The sequence below is a fragment of the Serinus canaria genome, chromosome 5 (assembly GCF_022539315.1).
Source record: "Serinus canaria isolate serCan28SL12 chromosome 5, serCan2020, whole genome shotgun sequence".
In the NCBI taxonomy this organism is placed as follows: Eukaryota; Metazoa; Chordata; class Aves; order Passeriformes; family Fringillidae; genus Serinus; species Serinus canaria.
Genome location: NC_066319.1, coordinates 19,376,228 through 19,404,061, shown reverse-complemented (window position 1 = coordinate 19,404,061; position 27,834 = coordinate 19,376,228). Strand labels below are relative to the sequence as shown.

The 27,834-nt window shown below is 40.5% G+C and overlaps 2 protein-coding genes across 3 annotated transcripts in view; one reads left to right on the top strand and one right to left on the bottom strand.

Annotated features, from left to right (window-relative positions):
- Positions 1–2,085: 2,085 nt before the first annotated feature.
- TRAF6 (TNF receptor associated factor 6) lies at positions 2,086–23,797 on the top strand. Of its 2 annotated transcripts, XR_007777642.1 has the most exons (8): positions 2,086–2,222; positions 9,964–10,290; positions 14,572–14,722; positions 15,273–15,431; positions 16,380–16,451; positions 17,778–17,855; positions 19,351–20,406; positions 20,490–23,797. XR_007777642.1 is itself a non-coding variant. In XM_009102151.4 (7 exons), the coding sequence occupies exons 2-7, from the start codon at positions 9,995–9,997 to the stop codon at positions 20,230–20,232; spliced, it is 1,638 nt and encodes a 545-aa protein (XP_009100399.1). In that variant the 5' UTR covers positions 2,086–2,222; positions 9,964–9,994; the 3' UTR covers positions 20,233–23,797. The 2 variants fall into 2 exon arrangements, 1 of the variants encoding a protein (XP_009100399.1); XM_009102151.4 differs by having other exon boundaries at positions 19,351–23,797.
- Positions 20,635–27,834, bottom strand: part of PRR5L (proline rich 5 like) — a 53,362-nt gene continuing 46,162 nt past the window's right edge. Inside the window, exon 9 of the mRNA XM_050974660.1 lies at positions 20,635–26,810. Coding sequence (XP_050830617.1) covers positions 26,734–26,810 — 77 coding nt within the window. The 3' untranslated portion in view covers positions 20,635–26,733. The remainder of the gene's footprint in view (positions 26,811–27,834) is intronic.

Genomic DNA, 27,834 nt, shown 5'->3' with positions numbered 1-27,834 from the left:
TGACACACACAAAACCCTAATATTAAATAAATCCCATTCAGAAACATCTGAATGTCAAGTTAAGGTAGAACAGAAGCCCTGGATGTCATTCCAGGCCAAGGCAGTGTGGGACAAGGATGTCATGGCTGAGGCATTTCTGGACATCTGAGAACATTAGATGGCTAGGGCCTGAGCTCACTACTCTGCTGTTTTGCCTGAACTTCCTAACAACCTACCTATTTTACTATTCACTCCCTAGCACTTGGAGAGACCTTTTAAAAAAATACCAGGTGGAGCTGCAATGCCAGATATCAATCAAAATCACTCTCTGCAGTCACAGACTGATTTCATCTCTTATCTTGAAATGGCAGGCACAGTTCCCTGACAATGTGCATTGTTAGGATCGAGGAATTTGAGTCTCTTTGAGAAGTTTAGCAGAGCTCTCCCTCCGGGGTGCATATTCAAAACTTCATGGGTGGCTGGCTGCCTGTCCTGTCCCCCCAGGAGCTTGAGTTCCCATGCAAAACCCCACTGTACAGGCATCGGCTTCCTTATCAAAGGAACTACATGAGCATACATAAGCCTAGTCAAGTGCTTTTCTTCCAACTACACAGGAAATCACCTTAGAAAAATATTGTCTCATAGGGATGGAGCCGGCAGCTAAAGATTTTAATTGATCTCAAATTGCTACAGCTTTGGGCGTGTTTTGTGTCCATAAGAGCACAATTGCTGAACAGTTTGAGCTGCACAGATCCAGTACTGGAAAATGTTTTCCCTGTGCAGTTGGCACCACCGAGTGGAGAAAAGCATTTTTGCATTTGTTTCTGTTATACCCTGGAAATGAATACGTGATAATGGGCCTGAGCCTTACAGATTCGGGAACCCTTCTGAATAAAATAATTCATTTATTCTTGGAATAAAAACTACAGATAAGTTCCTTGGATTCTCAGTTAAAATAGGTTGGACATCAGTGCCCTTGACACGTTGCAGATTACAAAAAAAAATAGTCTTTTTCAGACATACAAGCCCTCCATCTAAGGATATCTGTTTTACAAAGCCATGCAGTGATAAATTTCCTCTCTTTACAGCTCATGAAAGCAGCATACAGTATGTTCACTTGGCAGGAGAAAAAGGGTAGCTCTGAAATTCGTCCAGTTGTCCGGAGTGAGTCCACAAATTTTCAATTTATTTATTTATTTGTCCTTAATGTTGTTATTTCTTTATTGGGATTCTTTGGAGCCCTATCTAATGGCCCAGCTATTTCTCTCCCCTAACTCTTTAGCTTCCTGGCAGGTCGTAACAAAAAAATCTAAGTGTGTTTTGGGCACCAGCAGCGCTCGGAGGGGGGCATTAGGGTCTGGCATGGCCTTGCCTCCGGCAGCAGCATCCTGCAGAAGGAGACAGGCACTGTAGCCATGGAACAATCCACTGATTTCCAGCTCCCAGGAAGCACGGCGTGCAGACAGAAACACTGAAAATCTCTAAAACTGTGGTCCCCAGCACACCATCCCCCCCGGCCGTCAGCTAACATCCCCCAAAAAAGTGGGAACAGCTTATTGGATTTAAATGTGTGTTAATCAGAGATTCTTGCCAAGAAAACTCCCTACTGCGACCTGCCAAATACTCCTCGTTCGTTCCTAAGGAAATGAAGGCGTGCTCGCTCTGTCCCGGTTTTTCACTTCCTTACAATTCCGCTGCCTGGCCACCGGGAGAGGCTCCCCACTGCCCCCGGGAGGCAGCGCGCCCGGCTTCGGTGCCTGCAGGAGTCCCCACGGTACAGCCGGGGCGGGGAGAGGAAATTGTGTCTCAGGAGCATTGGGTTTGCATTGACAAAGGGCTTTTTGGCGGCTTCCAAGCCGTGAGCACGCACACCAGCCCCACCACGCCCCGGCTTTCAGCGCCTCGTCCTTAACAGCGCTCGGGGCGGAGCGGAGCGGAGCGCATCCCAATGGCTCTTCATAGAAGCAGCAGCAGCGCGGAGCAGGAGGATTCAGCCGCTGGTGGTGACAGCCTTGTGCGTGTCGGGGACGGGGGACAGTGACAGCCTTGTGCGTGTCGGGGACAGGTGACAGTGACAGCTCCCCGCAGCCCGCCCCGCCCCGGCAGCGCTGCCCCTCCGCGGCGGCAGAGGGCGCTGCAGCGGCCCTGGAGCCGGGGAGGCCGCGCTGGCTCCGAGCGGCTGCTGCGGCGCTTCCCGAGCAGAAGCGGAAGCGGCGGCAGGCTGGGAGCGGCCGCGGGTCGCGGTGAGTCCGGCGGAACGCGGGGAGCCGGGAGGGCTGGGGCTGCGGCGGGCCCGGACGCCGGACTCGGGGACCGAGGTTCCGGCCGGACTCGGGCCGCTGCAGGCTTGCGGCGGTGCCCGGCGCGGAGCGCTTTTCCCCCGCGCCGGGGCTGCCGGCTGGGGAGCAGAGCCGCCCTGCCCCGCAGAGCCCTGCGGCCCTTTCCACCGAGCTCGGGGCTGGGCGCATGGCCGGGGCTGCCGGGCCGGGCCGGGCTGGGGCAGGGCGCTGTGGGGCTGCGGCCCGCCGGCCGGAGCTGCTCCGGAATTGAAAGCGCGGCGCGGGCAGCGCGGCGGGGCTGAGCCCGGCCGGCCCGGGGCTCGCAGGCACGCCGGGTGGCCCGGCGGGTGGGAACCTGGCCAGGGTGACTCTGTCCTGCCTCTGCCCCGGCGGCTGCCCTGGGACAGCGGGGCTCTCGAACTGTGCTCCCGCTTGTCCCGAGCACATCAGCTGAGCTTGGGCTCTGATTTCCCCGCTCTGAAATAGAGACGCTCAGTAAATTATTCGGGAACCCGTTAAAGGGTAATTTGCAAGATAGTTTACTGTTTCTAAACCTATTTTCTGGCAGAGAGTGGCAGTATTTAATATTTACGGTAACTTTATTAACACGAGTTATAAATTATCGCTTTAGTAGTAATTTCCATCAATTTCTGGCTCAGATAGGTCACGCTGAGTCTTTTCATACTTAAACGGAAATCTCAGCTGTAGGTGGGAGGAAAATGTTCTAATTATATCCCTTAGACCTAGTCATTAAAGCTTGCCGTAAGTATTCTCCCATGTTTGCCTCTGACACCTTCTGCACACTACCCCTCAACTCTGTGGATTTTGTGGTGTCTTAGATACCACTGAGAGTGATTAATAAAGTATTGATTTGAAGCTCTGGGTGAATTTTGCACTGTGTTCACCAGCTGTTAAATGACTTGCAAGCAAACTGCTTTGCCTTCCAGTAGGATGAAAAGGCCATAAAACTTGTCCTTCTAGTACAAGAAGGCAACAAGAAGGGGGGGAAAACTACAGAAGTATGCTGATAAATTTGGATTATTTTCATGGTGTCATTCTGGGCATAATTCTTGTGCATATTCCACATTACCTACAGCTTTTCCCAGTGAGTGAAGATTCATGGAGCTCAGACTCTGTTGAATGAGAACTTATCAAGACATAAATGGCTTTTTAAGTTTTGTAGTATTGCAACACTGCAGCACTGCTTTCTATCTCAGAAGACTGCTACTGTGTTCAGAAAGACAAGACACACAGTAGGTACCTATGCTGGTAGAACTTCAGCGTGAAAAAGTACCTGAGGTGAAGGTGCATTCTTTTCTTCACTCATTGAACCTCCACGAGTTTACTATGTCAAGAAGAGTAACTTATGTATCTCAGTAGCACAGATTAGCTAAGCACATGTGAAAAAAAAAAAAAAAAAAAGCTTTAGATCCAGACTGTGAAAACTGGCTATAAAATATTCCAGGTATAAAGCATATCAAAAAGAAAACAAAAGTAAATGTCAGATGGAGTGAAAAGGAGTAATGTTTTAGTTGTTTAGAATGTGTGTTTAGTTCACTGTTTGCTTTCCCAGGGTCTCAGATCATTTTACTAATGCCTCATGCCTGTAGAGGTAGATGGTAATTAAGTGTAGCCTGGAGCCTGTGCCTTGTGGAAGTCACATTTGTTCATAGCCATACCTCTCCCTGCCTGTTTTTAAGTGCTTTATGGGTGTTTACGTTGTCCCCACTAGGGCAGCATCTTACATTCTCTGTAGATCTACTGAGGGGGGTAGAAAGGCATAATGCATATCTCAATGTGTTCTCAGTGTGCAAAGGGAGAGCAGAAGCCGGAGTCACTGCCAAATAAAGGGTTAAATAGTACTGTTCTTCTCACTAACAGTGCTTTCCTTGTATTCATTATTCTGAACAGCTCCCAGGAAATTCTGTCTTAATAAACTGAAGAAAGTTTCAGGGAATTTTGGCTTGGGTTTGGTTGTTTGTTATGGAAAAACCCATAGAATATCTTGGTCTTAAATACAGTATAGTATGCTTCCACTGGTCACTACAATTAAATTTGTTCTGGCATACTTAAATAGGATAAAATAGGAATGTAACTGTGAGTATGCCACCATCTAGTCTCCTATGTAACATTCAAGTATGAAAATACTTAGGTGATTAAAGCCTGACAGCATTCTTTCCAAATAAAGAGAAATCACCTGGAAGACTTGAGAAATCCCCAAGGGCTGCTCTGCTCTAGTCAGGAACTCTTGATAGTCTAGTGAGCTCTGAATGTTGTTTGTTTTTACCTCAGGCAAAAATTCTTTCAAGACTTGAGGTTCACATGTTAAAATGCTGTGAGTGTGATGGTTGTCCAAAAGACTTGGATGTCTGAAAGGTTACTGCTATTAGAAAAAAAGAAAGTTTGCATCTCAACAAAATAAGCAACATGCTCACAGAACTTTTACAAGAAACTAGAATTTAGTTTTTGCAGTTACAAGTTCTTCCTGAATCTCCTATTGCTTCAGCTTGTCTAGCCATTTGAAAGCTTTGAAATGAAAGTGTTTTATAGGCATTAATTAAAAGGCATTAACATAATTCCATGTGTTCTGCCTGGATGAGGCCATAGTGATGATAGCTACAAAGCTCCTAGTGGAAACATATGGTGCTTATCAGTTATCAGTAGACCATTGATTAATGTGCCTGGGAATAAGTGTTGCAAGTATTACTCCATAAGCACATTATCCAAAGTCACTCCACTGGTCTGTCAGTCTCATGACCCAGAAATCTATAATACATACACAAGGCAGCTGAAGAAAAGAGAAATGTTTGGCCAGTTTTTCTCTCGATGCAGTGCTAAAGGCATTTCCCCTGCTGGGTGTGTGCTAGCCAGGCTGCAAGGAAATTAATTAAATTTGAGTAAGAAAAAGGATTTGGAATAGTCTTCTGTATTGATTCATTATTTATATGAGTAGTCAGTTTTCCAGAAAAGGTCATGTGGAAATTAACTGTATTAAGCACTTCCTGATTTATAATAAAAATTTTCTCTTATGGCAACTGATACTTCCTTGCACAGTATTCCTTAAGTTAATGCTTGAAAATATCATTTCATATTTCAGTGTAAATAGTATACAATGCCTACTTTTACTTCCTCCCTAATAGTCTTAATGATAGTGGGATTTTACAGGAAATCTGAAGACATTGTTTGACAAGTGATTTTTTTTTTTTTTAATTAAGGGTTGTTTGGCATTTGAAAATCTTTAAGTCCTACCTAAACTTCATTATACTATAGAAGTTAAAAAATCAGAGTAGTGTGCTTTGTTGCATGCATTAATTTAAAATATGGGCAGTTTAAATTCTGTTTTGAAGTAGTTTTTGTCTGTCATAAGATACATTATTCTTGCAGGAGTTTGCTCTTCTGGTCTGACTGTGCTATCTCACATCAGCCTATCACTGTGTAATGTGGCATTGTAAATAGCAACAGAGCACAGGTTGCTTCATGAAGAAAGGTGTCATTATGGTTCAAAGTTGGAAGAGTGGGATGGGGATTCCTTTTCTTTTAACTGTCTTTTCTGGGGCATGAAAGTTTCATGCTTAGGGCATTCCCAGACTTCTGCAGCACAGGTAATGATCAAACAAGTTCTGTCCATTTCCACTTGGCATGGAAAGCACCTTCCTTTCTGTTGGCAAACAACACGGCTGTTGCCTTGGAGAGCAAAATCAACCTTTGCCAGCCCAAGGCCTGGGTACCTCTGTCCCCAAGCTAAAGCCCAATATCTCCAGTCAGCAGGTCTGGCAGCACTTCTTAGCTCTAGAAAAGAGCATTTCAGGTACATTACAAAATATAGTTTAAGACTTTCTCTGCTTTAGAAACTTCACTCTAGCAAAAGCAAGAATTACCAAGTAATGATCCAGTTTAATTGCTGCTGTTCCTGGATCTGAAAGCTGGGTGTTGCAGAAACAAAAAAAGGTACAGAGAGCAGTCTAGCTAAGTGTTTAATGGTTTAATTACTAACATTTTAAAAACAGGTTAAGTTCTCAAGGCTCTGGTGTGCACAGGGTATTTAAATTAATATTTGGCTATTCTTGTACTTTCATTTGACTTTGTTCAGTACAGAGGAAGAATAGCAACGATTATCAATAAGAAGAAAAACTGATGTGGTTTTTAGGAGATCTTTGTTTTATTTCACTGGAAACTTGTTTCATAATCAAAAAGAAAGGGTAGCAGCTTGATTTGAATTTTGGGATATGTCCTAGTTTGGGGTTTAAAATCCGTCCTTTTCCTGCCAAAGCACTTTTTGAACTCCCCAGAAGAGGAAGGTGAAAAACTGCTCCAGTAAGCTCACGGATTGTCTGCTCTACCTTCACTGGGGAAAAGACCTGTCATTACCATTCAAAGTACACTTTTCTGTGGCTGGTTTTGTCCTAGCACTACTCTGTCCAAAAAGATTAATCCTCTCAGAGGATAACTTCCACAAGAAACAGGTCTAATTCCTAGTACAGGAGTTACAACATGTAGAGAAATTAGTTTAAACTATGCTGGAGTAATAAGGTCTTGGTTAATTGTCTGAGTAACAGCAGTGTGGATTTTGATTTGGAAAATTGTGCCTTGCCCCACACCTAAAATATGTGTGGAAGAAGAGGGATTTTGCTCACAGATAGGATTCCTCCTACTCCTCTGACCCATTTCATCTTATCTTAGATAAAATATGAACAAAGTTTAAAATCTGGCTCTTAATCACCTTAAGTTGCCTCTTTGTGTCTGAATTTCCCAAGTTAAAAAGATGTGCACTTTTTTTTTTTTGTGAACCACTTGGTCATATGCAGATAAAAAGGCCTGTGTAGGAGTGGAGTATATCACTGAATAAGGGGGTTTTTGTGTTAGGCTGGGATGTTGACCAATTGCAGTGGCTCATTCATTAAACTGACTCTACTATGGCAGTTTGTTTCTGTAGACTGAATATACACACCTGCTATGTCTGTAGAAACAATTCAAATGGCCAAAGAGACACTGCTTGCATAGCACTTAAATCTACAAAGTGTTCAGCTAGTGAGATTATACCAAGTCAGATCCTGGCTTCTTCTTTATAAGAACAGAACTGTAAATAGTATGGGATTTTTTTTTTCCTGAGAGCAGCCCAAGAGAAGAGTCATGCACTTCTTTGCAATTAATGTGACCACTGAATTTGACTAAAGCTGTTTTATATTTCTTCTTGTGACTTCCTGAATTCCTTTGTGACGTTGCAAAAGGGACGTATGTTCCTCTTCCCTTTCTAAGTCTCACTAAATAATATCTCTGTGGCTTAGAGTAATGTGAATTTTTCAGTCCTAGGCTGGCCTGTGGATTCTAATATCCTGCATACCAACATTCCCACTCCATTGACCCAATTTAGTTCCTGTGTTTTTTCATTAAATGTGGCCCATGGACTGATCATCCTCTGCAGCAGTTGTTAAATAAGTTATGTTATTTAACAGTGGAAACAATCTGGGTTTCTTCTCTGGAGAGAGTAGATCTACTGATGGTAGGCTCAAAAATTAAATCTCTGTCACACAGAGCATCTTTCTAAGCACTGATTCCTCTGCATCCATTCTAAGTCACTGGGGGAGCTGGTGCCTTTGTGGGATTGAACAGGTCATGTCTGGACTATGGCTGGAGCAGCTGCTGGGAGCATGCTCCGTGTTTAGTTTGCATTGCTCTTGTGTTTAGGGGTCTCAGTGATAAAGCCTGTTGTGGTGGATAATGTATAGAGCCCATACATTGGAGTGGAAGTGAGCAGCACTCTTTGGGTGCAGTTCCAGACAGCTCTGCTCTGGAGTTATTTCTGCAGAAAGGTACAACTCAGAACTGTCAGCCTGTGCTTTGAGGCTCTGTACCTTAATGGTATTTTGGAAATGTCAAGAATGCTGCTCTTCAGATACTTCTCATACTCCTGCATACCCCAACAAGATAGAAAGTCATATATTTATACAACAGAATAAAAGTTCTGGTTTGATTATTCTAAATATATCTAACGAAAATATGGTAACTTGGTTTCTCTTCTGATACATATACCTCTTTTTGTGGTCTGGATAGCTGGAAAAAATAGCTTAGAGTGTGTTATTATGGGCAATATTGCCAGCTGTTTATCATGCAGATGACCTAAAGCACATTCCTGTGATTTTTGCTTGTGTTCAAAATATATTCCCATAAATGCTAGTTGAGGCCTTGTATGATTAGTGTTTCTGTTGATTTTATGACACTAAAGATGTCATTAAAAAAGTACCCAAATAAAACTACCTGTATGTCTTCCTCCTATCCGTGAACATTTTGTAAAAATTAGTTGTGGTATTCAAATTCTGATATAGGCAGGAAAATGTTCAATTTTGTGAGTTCGTAGCCTAGGTAATCCTATTCATTCTTCTGCCTTCAGCATCTGCAGTAGTGATGGAGATGAACAGTTCTTAGGATTCGTCTCTTGATTGGATTTCCATCCCTAATATATTTTAAATGACATAATGGTGTTACAGTGAATTCATTGGGTGAACACTGCAAGAGGCTTTTGCCTGTACTGCTGTGCAAAAGATTATCAAATCTGGGTTTATTTGGCTTGTTTTGCACGCCTGGCTCCATAATCCTCAGACTATTCATACTGCCTTGCACCTGGTGATAATCTATGCATTTCAAAGAAATGTCATTTACAGAAAACTAAACACAGCAAGATTCTAAGAAAATGATTGTAACCATGAAAAAAATCATGGGAGAGGAAGGTTTCTTGGCCTTTTTAATTTCTATTTGTTGTTAAGACCTTTTTTTAAGGTTCTCTCATTCTGTGTAGGAACACTAGCAATCTGTTTGGGGATACCTGCACTTTCTCATTTCATACCTATGAGTTCACCCTGCTTTGGAGGGGGGTTGTGACACCAGGCTTTAGTATGCCATCCACCACTCTTCAGGGAAAGGTGACTTTTATCTTCTGTTCTTACAATCATGTCCCTTGTCCTCCCTGCCAGCTAGCCTGCAAGAGGGAAAGGAGAGCAAGAGCTCTGTTTGAGCACTAGTAATTTGTAGATAGCTTTTGAGCTGTGGAATTATTATCCTTATCTCATATGTAACTTCTTACTCAATTTAAAGTCCTCTTGGCAGTTCTAAAATGTTATCAGCAGTGCTGCATATTTGAATTTCATTTACAGCACATCATCTGCTTGGTTTAGGTACTTGGACTTATATTTTATTTGTGTTCCTGCAGCTAAGTCGGTTTGAAATCTATATTGTGAATTGCTTGATACAGAAAATGCTAAATAATATATATATACACTGCAAGGAAATTATGGAATTGAGCTGTTGTCCTCCAAGAAAACATGATTCTGTATGGCATTTTTTCCAAACAAAATCTATTTGAATGTCTTAGAAGTAAATAATATGGAAGGGATAAAGAAACATCTTCAGTAGACATAGCAAGGACAAAGAGGAATGATTCCTCTTTTTACATAAATCAGATAGTCGTATGAAAGAGATTACAGAAAGGGATGGGGGGAGGGGGGTGTTTGAACTACGCTGGCAGGATGCAGTGTCCTTTCCTACATATCCCAGGATAAACAAGAAAACATAATGGGGACAAAACAAGACCAGTGATTTTGAATAGAACCAAATCTGTTCCAGTATTTCTGGTCGGAAATAAATTTTGTTCTCGCCTGGGAGGGAGGATTTGAAATACTTTGAATTGACCCATCTCTTTGCCCTGTTGCAGGTCAGTGCCGTGCAGCCGCGGCCGAGCTGCCATGAGCTTGCTGCACAGCGAGGGCAGCTGCGGAGGCCGGGAGGCGGAGAGCGGCTGCTGCGCGGCCATGGCCAGCGCCTGCAGCGCCGCCGCCAAGGAGGAGAGCTGCGCCGGGGGCAGCGCCGCAGGCAGCGCGCCCGCATCCTTCTCCGAGGAGACGCAGGGCTACGACGTGGAGTTCGACCCGCCCCTGGAAAGTAAATATGAGTGTCCCATCTGTTTGATGGCTCTCCGGGAAGCGGTGCAGACGCCATGCGGCCACCGTTTCTGCAAAGGCTGCATTGTCAAATCCATAAGGTAAAGGAAAACTCGTGGAAGTTGTTTTTAAGAAGAAATTAATGTACCGGAGCAGTTTAAGATCAATCTAGACTGAATAGAGCTGCCCAAGGTGCATTACCAATGAGTACTAATAGAACTCTGGGAATTTATTATTCCTTAAAGGTGCCTGAGTGTCACAAGTTTGGAAGTTTTATGAGCTTTAGATGATATGCCATTTTCACAAATTTACCCAGGTTATGAATAAAAAAAAAATTGATTAAACTTCAAATAATAATTAAAAAAGGAAAGGTAGACAAGTCCCCCCAAATAAATTCCATTTCCAGCTCAGGATTATAAAATTACCTGTCTTTTGCCTATGTTTCTCTTGATAACTACAGGAAACTACAGGCAACCTGATTTTTTGGTGCAAATAAGGCAATTCATGCTTTCAGTTCTTCACTTGAAATTAGCTGCTTCCCTCTTGAGCTGGAAGAGAGAATGTGACAAGGGAACAGTTGTGAACAAAGCACTGAGAGAGCAATGAGAGACTGGGAAAAAGAACAAAGGCAAGAGTAGGCTGGGTTTATAAAAATGGATGATTGAAAGGGCAAGGAAGGGCAGAGAGTCCCTTGTAGAGAGCCCTTTCCTTAACCTGGAACGAAGTCATCAGTGTTTCACACATGTGGATGAGTATTGGATTACATTGATAGATATTATGCTGTAGGATTTTTCCTTTTCAGCATAAGCCCATTTTTCTTAGCAATTGCTCAGATAGCTCAAATGTCACTTTGGTTGGAAGTCATGTATTCTATTCTGTGTGACCCATGTGTAGAATTGGCTCATTTTCAACCTTTGCACACTTTTTGTAAAGATCATTAAACTGTCTTCATTGTTACTGTGTTTTTCCCTGACATTTATTTTATAGCATGCAAAATGGACAGTGCTTTCTCGATTGGTCTTTTATACCATTTATCCACAGTTCTTTTCCATTTCTTTTTCTTCCTTATCCATCATTTGTAGCTCACTAAATGAATAGTATGCCAGCAGTTATGTTCTCTGAATACAGTGTTTTCTGGCTTCTCTGTAGTTTCTGCTGCATAAATTCTCTGGAAGAATTTCTCCATGGAAAGGACCATGACCAGAAGTTTCTGCTTCTTTTATACCTTTTTTGTATTTTACTTCATTTCTATGATTATTGATGACTGTTTCAGTGACTGCTAAACCAGGTGGAAAGCATTTTTTTTCTCTTGAGGCTGTAGATCATCGGTGTAATAGTTCAGATGATTCATTGCTAGTAAAAGGTTTCCCTCATTCCCCACTGAACTCTGCTTTTGGAGGACAGTTTGAGTGACTGTGAAATCAGGGAGGACAGCTTGAAGTGCCAGACCTCTCTGAATCCCTGAAGGGTTGAACTGCATGCTTAATTGGTATCCATAGATCAAGCTATTGATTTGGATTTTGTAGTGTCTACAGTACGGTATCGATTTGCAGTTTGTACTGTCTACAGTACCAGATTGATTGAGGTATTGAGAAGCTTCTATAGAACTAAAATGAAAACAGGAAGGGATATTTTACATTCTCTAAGTACTACTTTTTTTCACTAGATGATGGTCACCGCCTTCATTTGACCAGGAAAAATTGCTTCTCTTTATTGCTCATTTCCCCACTGTCTTAACTCAAGTGAACACAGAGATAAAGGATTTTAAATGATGAAGGATGGACAAGCATTTTTTGACTAATTTCTTCTTGTGACTTACACAAACAGTTGTAGTTGTTCGTGTTGAAGAAGTTGTGGCTGCAACTAGAAAAAAAAAGTGGAAAACCTTTTAAAAACTGGACTCTTGGATCTTACAGTGTGGAGGACATGATTAGATGAGATTTGATCGCAGTAAATGTTTGCCTCCCAGAAAATCTTGGCAGCTTTTTAAATAAACCTCTCTGAAGTGCTTTGAAGTGCTATAATTCATGGAAGAGGAGAAGCTTATCTACCTAAGTAACTACAAATGTGTTTACAAATGTTACTTGTCAACAGAATATATTGCTGGAAATTTTAGAAGAACTAACTACAGGTGCAGTAGCTAATTCAATTTCACTCCAGTCTTCTCCTGTATCTTAGGGCAAAGCTGACTTAGGGTTGGTGGTAGAGCTTGCCAAATATCAGAACCTCTGTTTGTTGGAAAAGCCGAGTTGTGAGATAACAAGGGACAGCAGGGACATCTTTGGGTGCTGGCAGTTCATCTAGCAGCTGGCATGGCTGCAGTTAAAGTCTCTGCCAACTGTCTCAGCTTCTCAGCTAAACCGCTCACTTGTTAAAATCACAGAGCAGGCTTTTCTTTCAAAATTATTCTGGCTTTGCTCTTGATACATGTATTTTAATCTCAAGGGAATTTACAGGAGTATTCATTGTGCTTTGTAGCAGATGGCTGTTGTTTCACAGGTACTGTTGAGTGGCAGAGTGCAATGTGATAAATAATTCCAGCAGAGGAAAGCCTTCACTGTAATGTAAGCTAGAACCAAGGTGCATAAACTCAAGTCTGTCACAGGAAATATATAGCAACATCTTTGTAGATGGATCTTAGCAGTGTTTTAAACACAATCCTGAGCCTTGTAAATAGTATTTGAAACCTGTTTAATATCCTAAAATCAGTTACTGCTTTTTCCTTACTAAACTTTCCTACTTTGGAAAATTGCATTTCATTCCTATTTTTCTCTTTATCTGCTAGTTATTTAAACTGGGGATTTGGTAATCATTATTCCATCTTAATCTGTTGTTGGCTGCTCTTATTTATGATTAGCTTTACTTTGTAGAAATAAAGCTGTTTTCTTATCAGCAGGCCTATTGAGCTGTCTTCGTACTCCACTAAACAGGGTGTTTGTAACCAAGCTATACCTGTGAAAACTTATTTCCTGTAGGTTGTGAAGTGAGGGAACATTTCTAGCTTGTGACAAAGATCACACTGGTCATAGCTCAGAGAGCTCTGAAACAAGGCAAGCTAGGTGTTTTCTTTCTTCTGCTTATTTAGGAGTATGATTCTCAGGCATGTGGTGAGCTTGCTCGGCAAGCAAAATTGTGAAAGGAAGTTCATTACCTCTTTTTGAAGTTACAACTTTACCTCCACTTCCCCTAGCAGTGTTGCTGATGTAGTTGCTGAGCAATTATTTCCTTTTCCAACAAAGAACATAAATTCCTTCCTGGTCTCCACAGCCCACTAGGTTCTACTTCCCCTTGTGCTTGCAGGCAGTGACAATGATCTGGCCTTTGATCCTTGCACCACAAGTGCTCTCTGACATTTTTCCACCCCATGTATTTTTCCATTTTATTGCTGTTTCCATTAGCACTCGGGAGCTTTGATCCCTCATGCCTCTTTAACTGCATTACTTAATTGTGAATCAATATGTTAGCCTACTGCTTTCAGAATGAGCTGATACTGGAAAGTTTGATGGAGGACATCCCTTTTTCAGAATGAGCTGATACTGGAAAGTTTGATGGAGGTGATCCCCTTTTTTACTCTAATGATTATTGTATGTACATGCAGGTAGACAGAACCTGATGAACTGCAACAGGCTGTTAGTTACTTTGTGCAGGTTGCAGGCATCCATGTTCCATCAGATTCCAAACCTTCAGCAGTTAGCCCTGATTTCCAGTCTGTTTGCTGTTAAAATGGCTTCAAATGCAACACTCATTCCAAGTCCAGTGTAGTTTTCATAGTTACTAATAATTTTTGTGTCTGGAGGTTTTCACTGTTTGCTTTATAATGAAATTGAAGGATGACCAACTGATCAAATGGTTGTATACCAAAACTGAGCAGTGTGTAATTTAATGACAAACAGATGAAGTCAGTCTGGAAAAAAAAAGACAATTTTGCTTTTTTTCTTAGCTGTGATCACCTTGGCAGTTTATAAAATGAGAAAGAAATGAGAGGAGGTCTAAGAAAATTTAATTGGTTTGAAGTAGTATGTGAAATATTCTTTCATGTTTAAGGTATGTGAAGTACTTGCAGAAACAGGACTGTAAGTTCTTAGTGTCTTTACATATTCCTCAAGTTTGTTTCCAGAGTACTTAACATGCCATTTGTACAAATAAAATGTGTTTGAGTTTGAAAAGTGCTACAACCCCAGTCATGCCACTTCCAGTGAAACTGTGTGTTTCCAATTCTTCTGAAATTCATTTCATATTTTCTGGTCATTGCCACATAAATTCCATTGTTTTTAAAGATCTTGCTGTGTTATTGGCCACTAATGTCTTGCTGGTGTAAAGATATTTTAAATTAAGTGCTTGGAAATCTGTTGGAAATCTTTCCTTGCTTTTCTGCATTGTAGAGATGCAGGTCACAAATGTCCAGTAGACAATGAAATTCTGCTTGAAAATCAACTTTTTCCTGACAACTTCGCCAAACGGGAAATCCTTTCATTAATGGTCAAATGTCCCAACAAGGGCTGCAGCATGAAGATGGAGCTCAGGCACTTAGAGGTGAGAAGTAGTTTTGAAAATATGGAACCTTGTTACTCATTTATGCTGACTCTGTGCATTTTTCAAGACTATGGCTATTCATATTGTTTTTTGTTGAGTATGTAATTGTAGTTAGGTGATTCTCAAGTGAACATCACAGTGCATGACAATTACACTAATGCAGCTGTCTGCTGAGGATCATTCATGTCTGCCTTTTGATCAGCTGTGTCCGTGCTTCACACAAGTTTATTCAAGTCAGTTTAATAGTCTCTCAAAGTAGCTACATATATTAGTTGAAATAATTGTTTTAGAAAATAATATATGCAGTTAAAAGGATAAATATAAATCTAAATTTTACTGAGACCTTTCTTAAAGCTCTGAATACATGAAGCCCTGACCTTAACAGTTCGACAGTAACAGGCTGTTGGTAGAGTCAGCATAAGTGTATAAGGATTTCCTTGCATGAAGGGAAGATTGTGATTCATTTGTCTTGCACTTTGCTTTCTCTTGAAAATGGATGAGATGATTGTTCTGATTTGAAGTATCAAATCCCTCTTCTGCCCTTCTGCAGGACCACCAGCTGCAGTGTGATTTTTCCACTGTGGAATGCCTGCAGTGCCAAGGAACCTTCCCAAAGAACCGTCTGAAGGAGCACATGACCCAGGAGTGTCCGAGGCGTCAAGTGTGTTGCCCAAACTGTGCCACCTCTATGGCCTATGAAGATAAAGAGGTATTTAGCAGGAGTCTCAATTTGTCAGCCTGCATTCACATGGGTTTGCTTGGAAAGGGAACACTTAAAAAAAAAAAAGGGAACACTTAAAAAAAAAAAAGAAAACCAACTGAAAGGTTTTGGTCTAGAAGAGCTCTTTGTGCTGCTGCACAGCTGAGAAGCTGCAAACTCAGGACATGAGCCTGGAACAGGCAAAAGCTGGGTAGAAATTGTCCTTAAGTACAAACTTATGTGGAACCGTGTGGTATGACGAGACCCGTGGACTTGTGTAAGAACCACTGATTTCTGACCTTACCATCAGACAGGCTGTATCTACTGCCCATGGAACACAAAAAGCTGTATTTACATGTGCAGTTTTTATGCCTGGGAGAGAGGAGTATCAGAAGATAACTATTTTGGAGATAGCTGCTACCACACAAGACCAAGATAATTTCTGAATTCTTCTCCTGGCTCTGCATTTTTCACTTGGGTGATATTGAGAATAATACTTTCCTTTTGTTGTAGCCTTTTCTTTATCTCTTTATGGATGTGTTTTATCTCAAGGAATATTAAATGTTCTTGGATATTAATATTGTGAATTCAATCAAATGTACCTCATACAGTCGAACAATACAATTAAAAAACAAACAAGTGCTTTCATATAGTTCCAGTACAATTGAACATGAATTTTAGAAACTTGTGGTTAAAATCAGATTTCTTTGAAGCATAAGAGCTTTAGGAAATAAAATATCTTCAACTTTACAAATCTCTATAAGAAAAAGCACTAATGGAAAACATACTGTGTAGGCTAAAGGGATTCTCTTTGTTTCACAGTTGCATATAGCTAAATGCAAAATTAGGTATATAAATAAAAATCTAATGTCTGATCAAGAGTGATTAGCCCTCTCTTAAATTGGGTAACTTTACTGATGTTTTCTCCCCTTTCTTTTTTCTGTTTGATCACTTAAGCTTCATGACCAAACCTGCCCACTTGCCAATATATATTGCGAATATTGCAACACGGTGCTCATCAGGGAGCAGGTAAGAGACTCCCTTTTCCTCCGTTTGTTCCAAGTCAGATGCTTTGTTTTTACGTTGCTTCTTTAATCTGAAATTAAACTTGGAGACACAGTTTGTCTAGTAGCTGCTAAAGCACTACCTGCCTCTCTGAAAATGTTCAGTGCAGGTGTGATACTTCCTTAAATGCTGCTCCAGCTTGCAGTTGCATTCTGGCAAACCTTTGTAGGATTTTGGCTGCACATTCATTGTTCAGCTGTACTGCTTTTTGACAGGGGCCATGCTGCATGTCTTTGATCTTGGATGGAGTTAAAAAAATATGAACAGCTGCCAGTGGTTATGGCTGACATTACAAGAAGAGGCTTTGATTTGGGCAGAGAGGGGGAGTTTATGTACTTGGAAAGCCACTATTGGAAAGTAGCTATAAGTAAATTCACTACCAGACTGGGATGCTGGCTGGAATTCTGCTTGTCCATTACTGCTGTAATAGCCATTATTATTTCTTCTGTTCAGTTGGCAGAAAAATGATAAATATTGATTTGTTTAATTTGGGATAGCACCTATTGATGGCCTGAGTTAAAATAAAGAATGATCTTGTAATATTGCAAAATATTCTGAGAAACAGGATTGAGCTTAGTAATGACAAAGGAAAAAGTCTGTTGTTAGGTAATAAATTGCAGAAGTGGGGAACAAGGAATGATAAACATTTGTAATAATAGCTGGTCTTTATTAGCCTTGTGCTTCATCATGATATTTAAACAAGGCAAAAACCTGGAGTTATATAAACAGGGATTCTGCCTGTGAAACACTGAATTACCCTTTGCTCTGTTTAGGACTCATAAGGCATCAGCTGAAGTTGTGCTTTTGAGGGAGCGTGGATAGGCAGGATCCAGAGCAGTGAGATGACTGATCTGGATCTGGAAAACATGATCCACAAAAAAATTGAAGTAACTTGAACTTTTTGAGGAAGATGATAATAAAGAGTGACACAATAAGCATTGTGCAAGTAGTCCTTCAGAAGGAAAGGAATTGAATGTGACCTGGCTGGAGGATAGGCAAGAAACAAAAAGTGTTTGGTCTAGCAAGGAAACCTGAATGCTTTCTGAGGCCTAATATAAGAACAAAGTCAATGACTTGTCGCAGTACATACAAGTGGGATGTATAATTTTTATCATCAGCTAACATTTCTGTTCAAAACTTCCGTACTCCCTTAAGAACTTACATAGGTATAAACTGATCTGACTTCAGGTACATTTTGAACTTTTCTGTTCAAAATCCATCCAGATGTATTCTTTCTGGGTAAGGAAATACTCTTGATGAAGAAGTAATATCAAATCTGTTTTGTTTTAGATGCCTAACCATTATGACAATGACTGTCCTACTGCCCCAGTGCCATGTTTTTACAGTGCCTTTGGGTGTCCTGAAAAGGTAAGACTTAAATCAGTACCTTCTGAATTGCAGACCTTCTGCATGATTTTGTCAGTTGCTTTTGTAACGTGTTTTCCTAGTCTGGCTTCATTCAGTAACCCAAAATCCTCAGTGATTTGTGGTTGTGGGTTTTTTGTTTTGAGGTCTCTTAATTCTAAGGCAGTGCATGTTGATACATTGCATTTCAAAATTGCTTTTTCAAATTTAAAAAGCTCTGTGAACAATTTGCTTGATGACCTTGCTTTTATTATTTCATGTTTTCTCAGCTTTCATGTCAAAAAGTAGCTTCTAGCATTTCTTCCAAAGTTGTGGCCAAATACGCTTATGACTCCTAGAGTTCCATAGAGAAAATCCATTTTATTAAATTCTAAAATTATTAATCTAGATACTTTTATTTCTAGTTTTAACACCTCTTGGTAAAATTTGGTCTTTCCCCTTCATTTCCACATCAACTTTCATACACCATTTGGTACTATGGAACATTTTTGCAAATCAATGAAGGTGATACAGATTTAGAACACAGAAGAATTCTAAGTATATTTGTCACTAACAGTCTTTCACCATGTGTTTATTTTGAGTTGAACAGAGTTACTGAAAGTGTACACCATAATTAATTCATAGGGAAATTATCACTCCTACAAAACCTGAATTTTTTTTATCATGAATGCTCATTAACAAGAAGGTGACCCTGAATACACAGTGCTTGCTTTTGGAATATTTGACAAGAATATTTTCAGTATAAAATATTCCATATTTCTTCATATCTTACTTTTACTTTCAGGTGCACAGTTTGAAATACACTGTTCCTATTTCTCACTGTATGTACTACTGAAATACTTCATGTTTTTACTCAAAATTGCCTCCATTTGAAGTGTGGGTGTTGGCCTTTAATAAGAAGTTGTTCTCAGTCTTTTCCGGAGAATTTAAATTTTGTTGTTTTCCTGGACATGCTCCAGCTTCTGTAAAAATACAGTCAGAAGTTCCCTTATGAAGCATTACATAGAATTATGCAACTATACCATATGCTTTTACTAATGATAAATATTCTAACAAGAATGTGTTTGTGACATCCCGAAGTCTCACGCCATCAAAAACAATAATGCACATACCTGATTTATATTGCAGTCATTTATGTCAGTTCTATCTTAACTTCCCAAGTTTACAATTTTATGCTGAAATCACCTCATAGCTATGCTGTTTTTGAACACCAGCTGTATCAACATCAGGCCAAAGACCTTAAAGATCTCTTCCAATCTGAATGATTCTGTGATTTGAACTGGTATTTGAACTTCTTTTTCCATTTTTCCTAACGGTGATCTTAAATTTGGAGCTCCCCATTGGTAAAGTGGTATTTTGTCACACCTTTGTCCTTGATTCACTGCAACTTTTCTCACATGACAAAAGCAACTACTTGTTTGATTTTCTTCAGAGCCACATTTAAAATGTGATTGCAGATGTTTGATGTGTTCCTAATGCTGGATCTCTTAAATCCTAGATGCAGAGGAATGAACTGGCACGACATATGCAGGAGTTCACTCAGGTTCACATGAGGATGATGGCTCAGAGTTTTCAGAATATCAGTGTTACTGCTGCAAATCCTGTGCCCTTCATCAATGGGCTACCCTTTGAGCCTGCCCTCTTCTCACATGTGTCACATGCTGCCTACAACTGCAATCCAGAAGTTGAAAACTTCAAGGAAACTATTCAGCAGTTGGAAGGTCGTCTGGTGAGACAAGATCACCAAATCAGGGAACTCATTGCTAAAATGGAGACTCAGAACACTCACATGGCAGAACTCAAACGTACTATACGAAATTTGGAGGGAAAGATTACTGAAATGGAGGCACAACAATGTAATGGTATTTATATCTGGAAGATTGAGAACTTCAGTGGACTGCAGAAAGCCCAGGAAGAAGAGAGACCTGTAGTGATGCACAGTCCTGGCTTCTATACAGGGAAGCCTGGCTACAAGCTGTGCTTGCGCCTGCATATCCAGTTACCAAACGCTCAGCGCTGCGCTAATTTTATCTCTCTGTTTGTGCACACTATGCAAGGGGAATATGACAGCCACCTGCCCTGGCCTTTCCAAGGCACCATTCGACTTTCTATTTTGGATCAATCAGAAGGCCCAGAAAGGCAGAACCACGAAGAGGTGATGGAAACCAAGCCAGAGCTGCTGGCCTTCCAGAGACCGACAATTCACCGCAATCCAAAAGGTTTTGGTTATGTGACTTTCATGCACCTGGAGACCTTGAAACAGAGAACCTTCATCAAGGACGACACGCTCCTGGTGCGCTGCGAGGTGCTCACGCGCCTGGACTTGAACAATGTCCGCAGAGAAGGATTCCAGGCCCGCAGTACTGATGGAGCCATGTAGCCTGCAAGCCTTCACCGCAGCAATGGAGCCTTGCTCATGGTTTTCCACATGGGTCACAAAAAGGCTGGGTTTGTAAAAGATCATAGTTGCCAACGCAGTTGATCTTCACCTGAATGGAACTTTGTTGTTGCTGGTATATTTTTCTCCATATGAGGTCATATGTTTAAATATTTGGTAAGGTTCTCTCTTAAAACAATAAGCTACTTCTGTAGCAAGCTAAATAAATGAAGTGTTAATCAAAACTTAACTGTCTACAGGAAAATCCTATTGCAGAACCTGTGCATCTCAGCTTGGTAAAACTTCAGTCACATCAAATCGACCTGTAAGTCTTTAAGTCTTTTCACCTCAGTGCCTTGAAGTAGATGCTGTTGCAAGGAAGGAACAAAATCAATAAAGATGAGGGATTTTTTCTTTTTTCTTTCTTTTTCTTTTTTTTTTTCCACAGAGCTTGGGAAAGTTGAGAGCATTTCTGTATTGATTTATCTAGAATTTTACATTGGCTATATGTCTCTTGAAGTTTGAAGTTAGGGTTAAGACTTTGTTCATGTTACCAAGGGTTCAGGGATGCTTTGACCCTTTCCTCCTTCAGGAAGTTGCATGTTGATGCAGAGTTGATGTTGGTATTTCCAAAAGATGCGAGGTAGTGTTGTGGAGAAGGCTAAATGACTCTGAGCTGAGTTCACTGAAGAAATATTTGTAATGTGGTCTGAAGGTGCCTCCCTAATTCTCTTTATTTTGATAAATCTTTCTAGAAGTGTGTGCTCTAGGCCCAGAATGTCATCAAGAGGTATGAAAGTTTATCGTCAAGAGATATGAAAGTTTAGCATTTGAATGAAATCCCTTTGTGCTGGTGGGATCTCCTAGTGCTGGACATGTTTCAGGTTGTGAGTGCACACATGAGCACTCAGTACTAAACAGAGAGGGTGATGCAGAATTTGTTTTACTGTTGTTGAAACCCAAATTTGTGCCAAAGCTGAACTTGTGACCTGCATCTGTTCAAGTGATCTCTTGGTGTTGTGGGTGATGTACCCAAGTCATCCCCTGTGAATTCTCCATGGGCAGCTGCCCATATCAGCATCCAACTACTGTGGGTATCTCCTGTCCCTTTAGACAATAGGAGCTGGGCCAACTCAGCAATTTGGATGGTAAGGAAAACCTATTAATTCAGCACTGTGAGGAAAAATTGTAATCTTGTTTGCTTTTAAGAAGAAAATCTGGCTTTCATAGTTACTAATTTATCAAACACTAGATTCTCTGTGTCAAAGAGGTTCCTAATGCTGTGTGTATTACTGTTTTCTGTACTGATTGTATGCCATGTAAATGTTAGTTTTGACCAGTCAAAGATGAATAGTTCAAGTTCACTGGTGCTAAAATTTTAATTTTCATGGTGCTGATAAAGTTCTGAATCGTGTCTTTAAAAGGAGGGAAGAAAACAATTTTTTTTGCCCCATAACCTAAGTACATATCCAGATACTGAAGAAAGAACTAAAGATGCATGAGCTTATGTGTATTATTTATCCAAGCTAGTGAAACAACCTAAAGACTGGAGACACTGCAGCTTCAGAGATAGTGAAGTGTTCCAACTATTTGGCATCGTCAAAGCAATACCAGTGGGGAAAGAGCACATTGCTTAATATAAACTAGACTAAAGAAAGACTACTCTTACTTGAGTGGTTTGGGAGAATACTCTGCCTGCCTGCATGAGATGTAAAAGTTACAGGACACCCAGCCTACCACTTTGTTCATCAAATCTAGATGAGTAAAATTTCTTCTGCTAGTAGAACCTATTAGATGGAAGAGGGATTGTGTTCAATGAAGTATTGTCACTACTGAAACATGAACTTCCTGGCTAATGGTAAATGCAGTTAGTTGTTGGTGAATCAAATGCATTTGATTCTCTGTCATTAGGGGACAGGTGAGCATATGTTACTCAAAACAGGGAAAGATCTCAGCTTTAAAACCAAAGTAGATTTTATAATGAATAGCCTCATCCTATCAGCTGAATTGTTCTGGAGTGTCTTCAGTTGCAGCATTCCCAGTAAAGTCATTCTTAACCAAGAGCTGTCAATGTCCATGGCAGTGCACAGAGCCACTTTGCACAGAAGGCACTGTACACAGGTTCTCCATTTTTAGGCTGTGTTACCTATCTGTCTTTGTTCAAGATGCTCAAAAACTGCCATTCTCCTTTGTTTTCCTTCTTGTTTTTTAGGGGCTGGGGGGAGGGAGGGGGAGGCAATCAGAAAAAACACTTGTCATTTGAGAGCTTCTTCCCACCCCAGGTCCTTCCTCAACCCTAGAAATAAGAAAAATGTCCTTATTCTCTGTTCAAATCATTTATACCCAAGACCCACTAAATGCATTAACACTTTCTTTGCTTTTGAACATTTGCATTGTGAATGAAATTTTTGCTTTGAGCTTTATCTGCTAGATCTGATGTACTTCTGCCTCTGAGGAGGAAGCTCCCTGTGGTGGCAGGGTTTAAATGATTCAGGTTAAAATTGTACAATAACACAAGCCAATAGGGAATAGAAGGCTACTGCATATATAATTCTGTATTGGCCACAGTAATATGGACGCTTTATTCACTGCTGCTATTCTACTGGTTTTGTATTTTTATATTACCAACTAGTACTCTGAGTGATGACAAATTACTGTAATATCAGAGTATTATGTGAGAGACTGTCAGAGATAATTTTCTAAGTATCAACTAAATCTTACTGTCATAAAAAAAGATTATAAATGTTAATGAAATATTTATTCATGTATTTGTTCCATTTTCCTCTTTCCCCTTTCTTCAAATCTTCTTTTGAGAACTTGTTCTACTGTGGTGGACTGAGGTATAATTGCTAGAACTATTTAAATGGAAGGAGAAAAGTCTGCAGCATTGAGTTGTCTCTGAATCAAAGAAATATTTTAATTAACCCTTGTCCTGTGTAACTTGTTCAGCAGTGGGGTTTCGTTCTGTTAATCAATGCTTTGCAGCATTACTAGATCTCAAGGTGGTTTAAGAAGTGGCTTACCTTCTTTTATCTTCCAAATTTCTGTTGTCTTTAACATGGCTTAAGTCACCGACTCTTAGTACGTGTATTTGCAAAGCTGCTATGGCACAAATTTTCCAATATTAATATATTATGGATGTGTTATCTCTTTGCCTCTGAATGTCTTCCCCTGCAGGGCAGGGAAAATTATTTTGCTAAAAATGTTGGTATGTGATGTATATGTGAGAGCTCAGGTAATGTGAGATGTATAGAGTTGGTTTTTAAGCAGTTTCATGATGTGTCTGGCTGGTCATGCTTGCTATCAAGGGATTAAACTCGCTAATGAAATGAAATCAGGGTGACCTTTCTATTCTTATTTGGAGATATGGCAGCAGACCATATACATTGATGATGGATGCAAAAGACTATTCTGTGTCAATGTTAAAGGTTTGTATTGGTTTGCATTTGAACAAAATGAAAGTACTCCTGTTCCCTTGGATTAATTGATTGATAGTTTAATATATTTTGTAATTAATGCACAGCTATATTTCTGACCGAACTTTAAAAAATAAACTAATTAAACTGTGTGCTGCATGTTGCATCCTTATTCATATGGAGGGCTGTTCAAAAATATTACCTGATACAGGACTGCTGTGGTAGTGTCTCTTGTGGGTCTCAGAGGTGGGTGGTATGTAGCATCAAGAAGGCAAAGAATATATTTCAAGATAAGAACCTGGCATTTATAAGGAGTGTTGATAGTTTTATTAATTACTAGAAGGTACAGTTCATTAAATAAATAATAAACTAAGTGTTCTCATAATCATCCTGTAATTTATGATGCAACTCTCAAAAAAGCTGCACACTATCACTTCTCTGGCCACATCTGCTTGCTTATTTGTCATAAAAGAAACTATGGGCTGAAACTTTGTTGCAGGAGACTGAGATCAGAAACTAGAGGGAATTCCTCTGTCAGTAAGAGAGGTATAGACTTAATTGCAATCTCTGATTTATCTCAGTCTGGATCTGTTTTTAATAGCATGTGCAGGAAGGGATATTCAAAATCTTAAGATTCTTCTGAGTAACGTTAGTGGTATTGCAGTAATGCGCTGTTAATGTCGAGTTAACTATGACTTTGTCTTTCATCCAGGTTGGTCCTAATAGCTTCCATGACTAATGGATAAGAAGGCTTGCTCAGACATTGGTTATCTGTGATGTTAATCCGTTTTTAGTGTTCCATATTTTAAGTGCACTAAAATCTTCTTTTGATGAGATACAGTAATAATGACCTTTTTTTTCTAAGCAGGAAAAGCTGGCATTTGCAGCTGCCCCAGGAATAGAAAGTCCATGTGTTAGAAGCAGAAGAGCAGCAATATAGGAGCATGTTTTCACCTGTGTAAGTACAAATGTACATGTACCTGTACATTTCTGAAAAAAAAAGGCTGAACTAGATACGGACTAGGATACTCTGGGGATTTTCCTGAACAAATGCCAGTTCATTGCAGTGACTTCATAAGAAGAATGTTTGTTTTAGCTGAAATTCTTAACTAGTGCCAAGCCAGTTGCTTTGCCACCTTCCTCCTCTTTGCCAGCAAGAGCCCAACACTCCAGTTGTTCTGGCAAGAAAGAGAAATTCCCTGTGCCATTCCCTACTACATTGTGCTAAACTTCAGCTCTTCTTTGCTGTCTCTCATTTAGGAACTGTGACTTATTTAGCCTGTTCCAAGACAGCAGTTACATTAGTCAAAAAAACTTCCTGAATTAGCCCTGAAAAAGGTCAAGCGTGGTATTGGCATGTGCAGCAAATAGAAGGCAATACAAGGGGAGGTTAATGGACCAAAAATGATGTAGAGGGAATCTAAGGCCTCTCTGGATTAAATGAGTAAGAGGGCTGATGAATTCTGCCTGTTATTCATCTTGGATTAAAAAAAAAAAAAAAAAAAAAACAAAAAAAAAACCACCAAAAATCTTATACCACTGAAATAGGAAATTGTGATGCTAGCACAAAAACTTACCACAGGAAACATTTCCCTGGCACTGGTCTCACCCTCATCATTTACCACCACTGAGCCTTTGTCCATTCCATCTGGAAGGGAGAGTTTGACCAACTGGACTGAGTCAACCCTTGTGCCATCACCACCCTCACAGGACCTGACAGTCTTAGACCTTGAAGTACCAAATGTAAGGAGCTGTGGCCTTCAGGTCTTATTCCTTTGCTGCTTTTAAGTTCTTACAATAAAACCTAACCACCTTGATAAATATAAATCTCTGAGCACACAGGCAGATACATACTTAAGTTATTTTAAGCTTGTCAGGGCTCAGAATGCGTGAAGAGTTCGTGGTAGTTCTGCAGTCCTTTCCAGTTTGCAACAGCCTTAAAAAAGCCAAGCCCCAGCCACAACTGTCCTTGTTTCTCCTGTTCCCTCTTTATTTCATTTCCTCTTGTCTGCATAGAAGCAGAAAGATTGTGAAGTAGTGATCACATCTTGAGTCCCTCCTCACCCTTGTTTTATGGACCTATTGCCACCACCTCTCAACACTTCTAACAGACTGCAATTCTTTCTGTTTCAAAAACAAAACCCTGTAAAAAATAATTTACCTTGCTAGTGCATGCTGAATGCAGAGCAAATAAAGATTGAGCTACAGCACAGTGAAAATAATCTTTCAGCTCAAATGCTGGAGGGACCTGCTTCTCTGAACATGTTTGCTCCACTGAAACACTTGCATTTCACAGCTCTGAGAGCTGCATTTTGGCTGGGGGTTTTCCTCTTCCATGGAATAGGAAACTTGATGAAACTGTGTAAGGAGGAGATTGTGCAATAGGAAAATTTCTTTATTAGTGACAGTCCCAGCCTCCACTAATGAGCCTTCTTTTCCTTTTGGTGTGTGCTCTGAGTGATCTCTGAGGCCGTGCAGCCTGAGTGTTCCTGAGTTCAGTGATTTCACACTGCTCTTTTGTTGCCTCCAGGAGCTGGCTGCTCTGCCACACCAGGGGGATGGTTATTGCAGCCAGTCACCTGCTAATGAAGCAGGGGAAAAACCCTGGTCTACCCATGGTCCTGAAGATTCCAGCTGAGAGTTTCTCACTGAGGTACCAGCAGGTTTGACTTGACTTGTCCAGACTTGACAGGTGTTGTTGGCCTGGGGCCAACACCAATGGATTCACAGGCCATGGCTTTTGTCCAGAGACTTATCCACTCTACAGTGAAGGGAACAAGGCATAAACAGAGCGATGTTTTAGCAGTTTGGTAATGACATTTTGGAAAAAAACTGATCCTCTATTCTCTTAGCTGATTAGAAAAAGGAGAGGTAGCTTCCTAAAAGCCCTATGATAAACTGTCCAAAAATGTGAGGTTTCAGTTTCTTAGTCCTCTCAGACAGAATCTGATTTCCATGAAAGTCAGCTGGAGAAAAAAAAAAAAGAAAAAGGCAACAACATAAACCTTTCCTTGTCTCACCCAACATGCAGAGTCCTGCCTCCTGCTACAGACCTGTATTAGTAACTTGCTGGTTTTCCCTTCTCTCTTCAGCAGCAGCTGCTCCTCTCTCTGCGTGCTCGCACAGCAGGTGTCAGGTGAAGGTGTGAAGTCCAGGAGTTAAGTCCTACAATAGTATGTTGGAGTTAGCACTTGTGTTTCCATTCTGATATTCCTGCCTGCATGGACTTGTTTCTTCCCAACATTTAACTTTGTTTCTGTTACTGCCTTTAATAAAGGAATAGTTTCAGCCAACTCTGACCTTGGCCTTTGCTAACAGAGTGTTAAGGAGCGCAAGTACTGCCAGGGAAAAGTGACACATACAAGTGTTCCTAGTTTCAGTATCACACCCAGGTGTGATAAACTTCACAGTGTGGAGTTTAGACTTGCCTAAGCAAGTGCCTCCAGTGTGATTCACCTTCTAGAAACAACTCCCTGAGCTTGAGTTTCTTCATGCAAAAGTCCTTTACATGAGCATGTGCCTGTACTCATCCTTCTCGATAAAATGCAGGGACTGAATATTTTAAATTCATCTCTGTGATCTGTACAGTGTGTGCTTTTGGATCTTCTGGGAACAGAAGGGATTTAGAGATGATATGGGTAGAAATATAATTATCCTGGAATATAATTATCCTGAAAGGTAAGTCAGCACTGTTGGGAAAAGGGAGGTCAGACCACCAAACACCCAGGACAGCAATGAACAGCCACAGTGGATTTCTTGGTTTCTTGGCTGCTTTCAAACAGCAGTGGAAACCAAGGTGTGAATGCAAAAGTGCCATTTTTTAACCTCTGCCTATTTCTGGTTCCTGTCTTTTCTCAGTCCAGTTTTAACAGTCTGAGATAAATAAAGTTATTATAAAGATAAATACAAAAATAAAAAGATATTATATATCTTTTATACATAAAGAGACATGTTTTAAATTATTAAATGTAGTATTATATTGATGTACTGTATTAAATATATACAAATATATACTACAAATAGATCATGTATAATAAATAATAACGTGTCTATACAAAGATAAGAAAAATAAATTCCAACAAAACCTGCCCCAGTCCAGTCCAACTGTCCCCAGGTTTTTGAGCCAGAACTGTGCATCCAACACCACATGTCCTTACCCAAATGAGAAAGGGTAAAAGGGTGGGTAAGC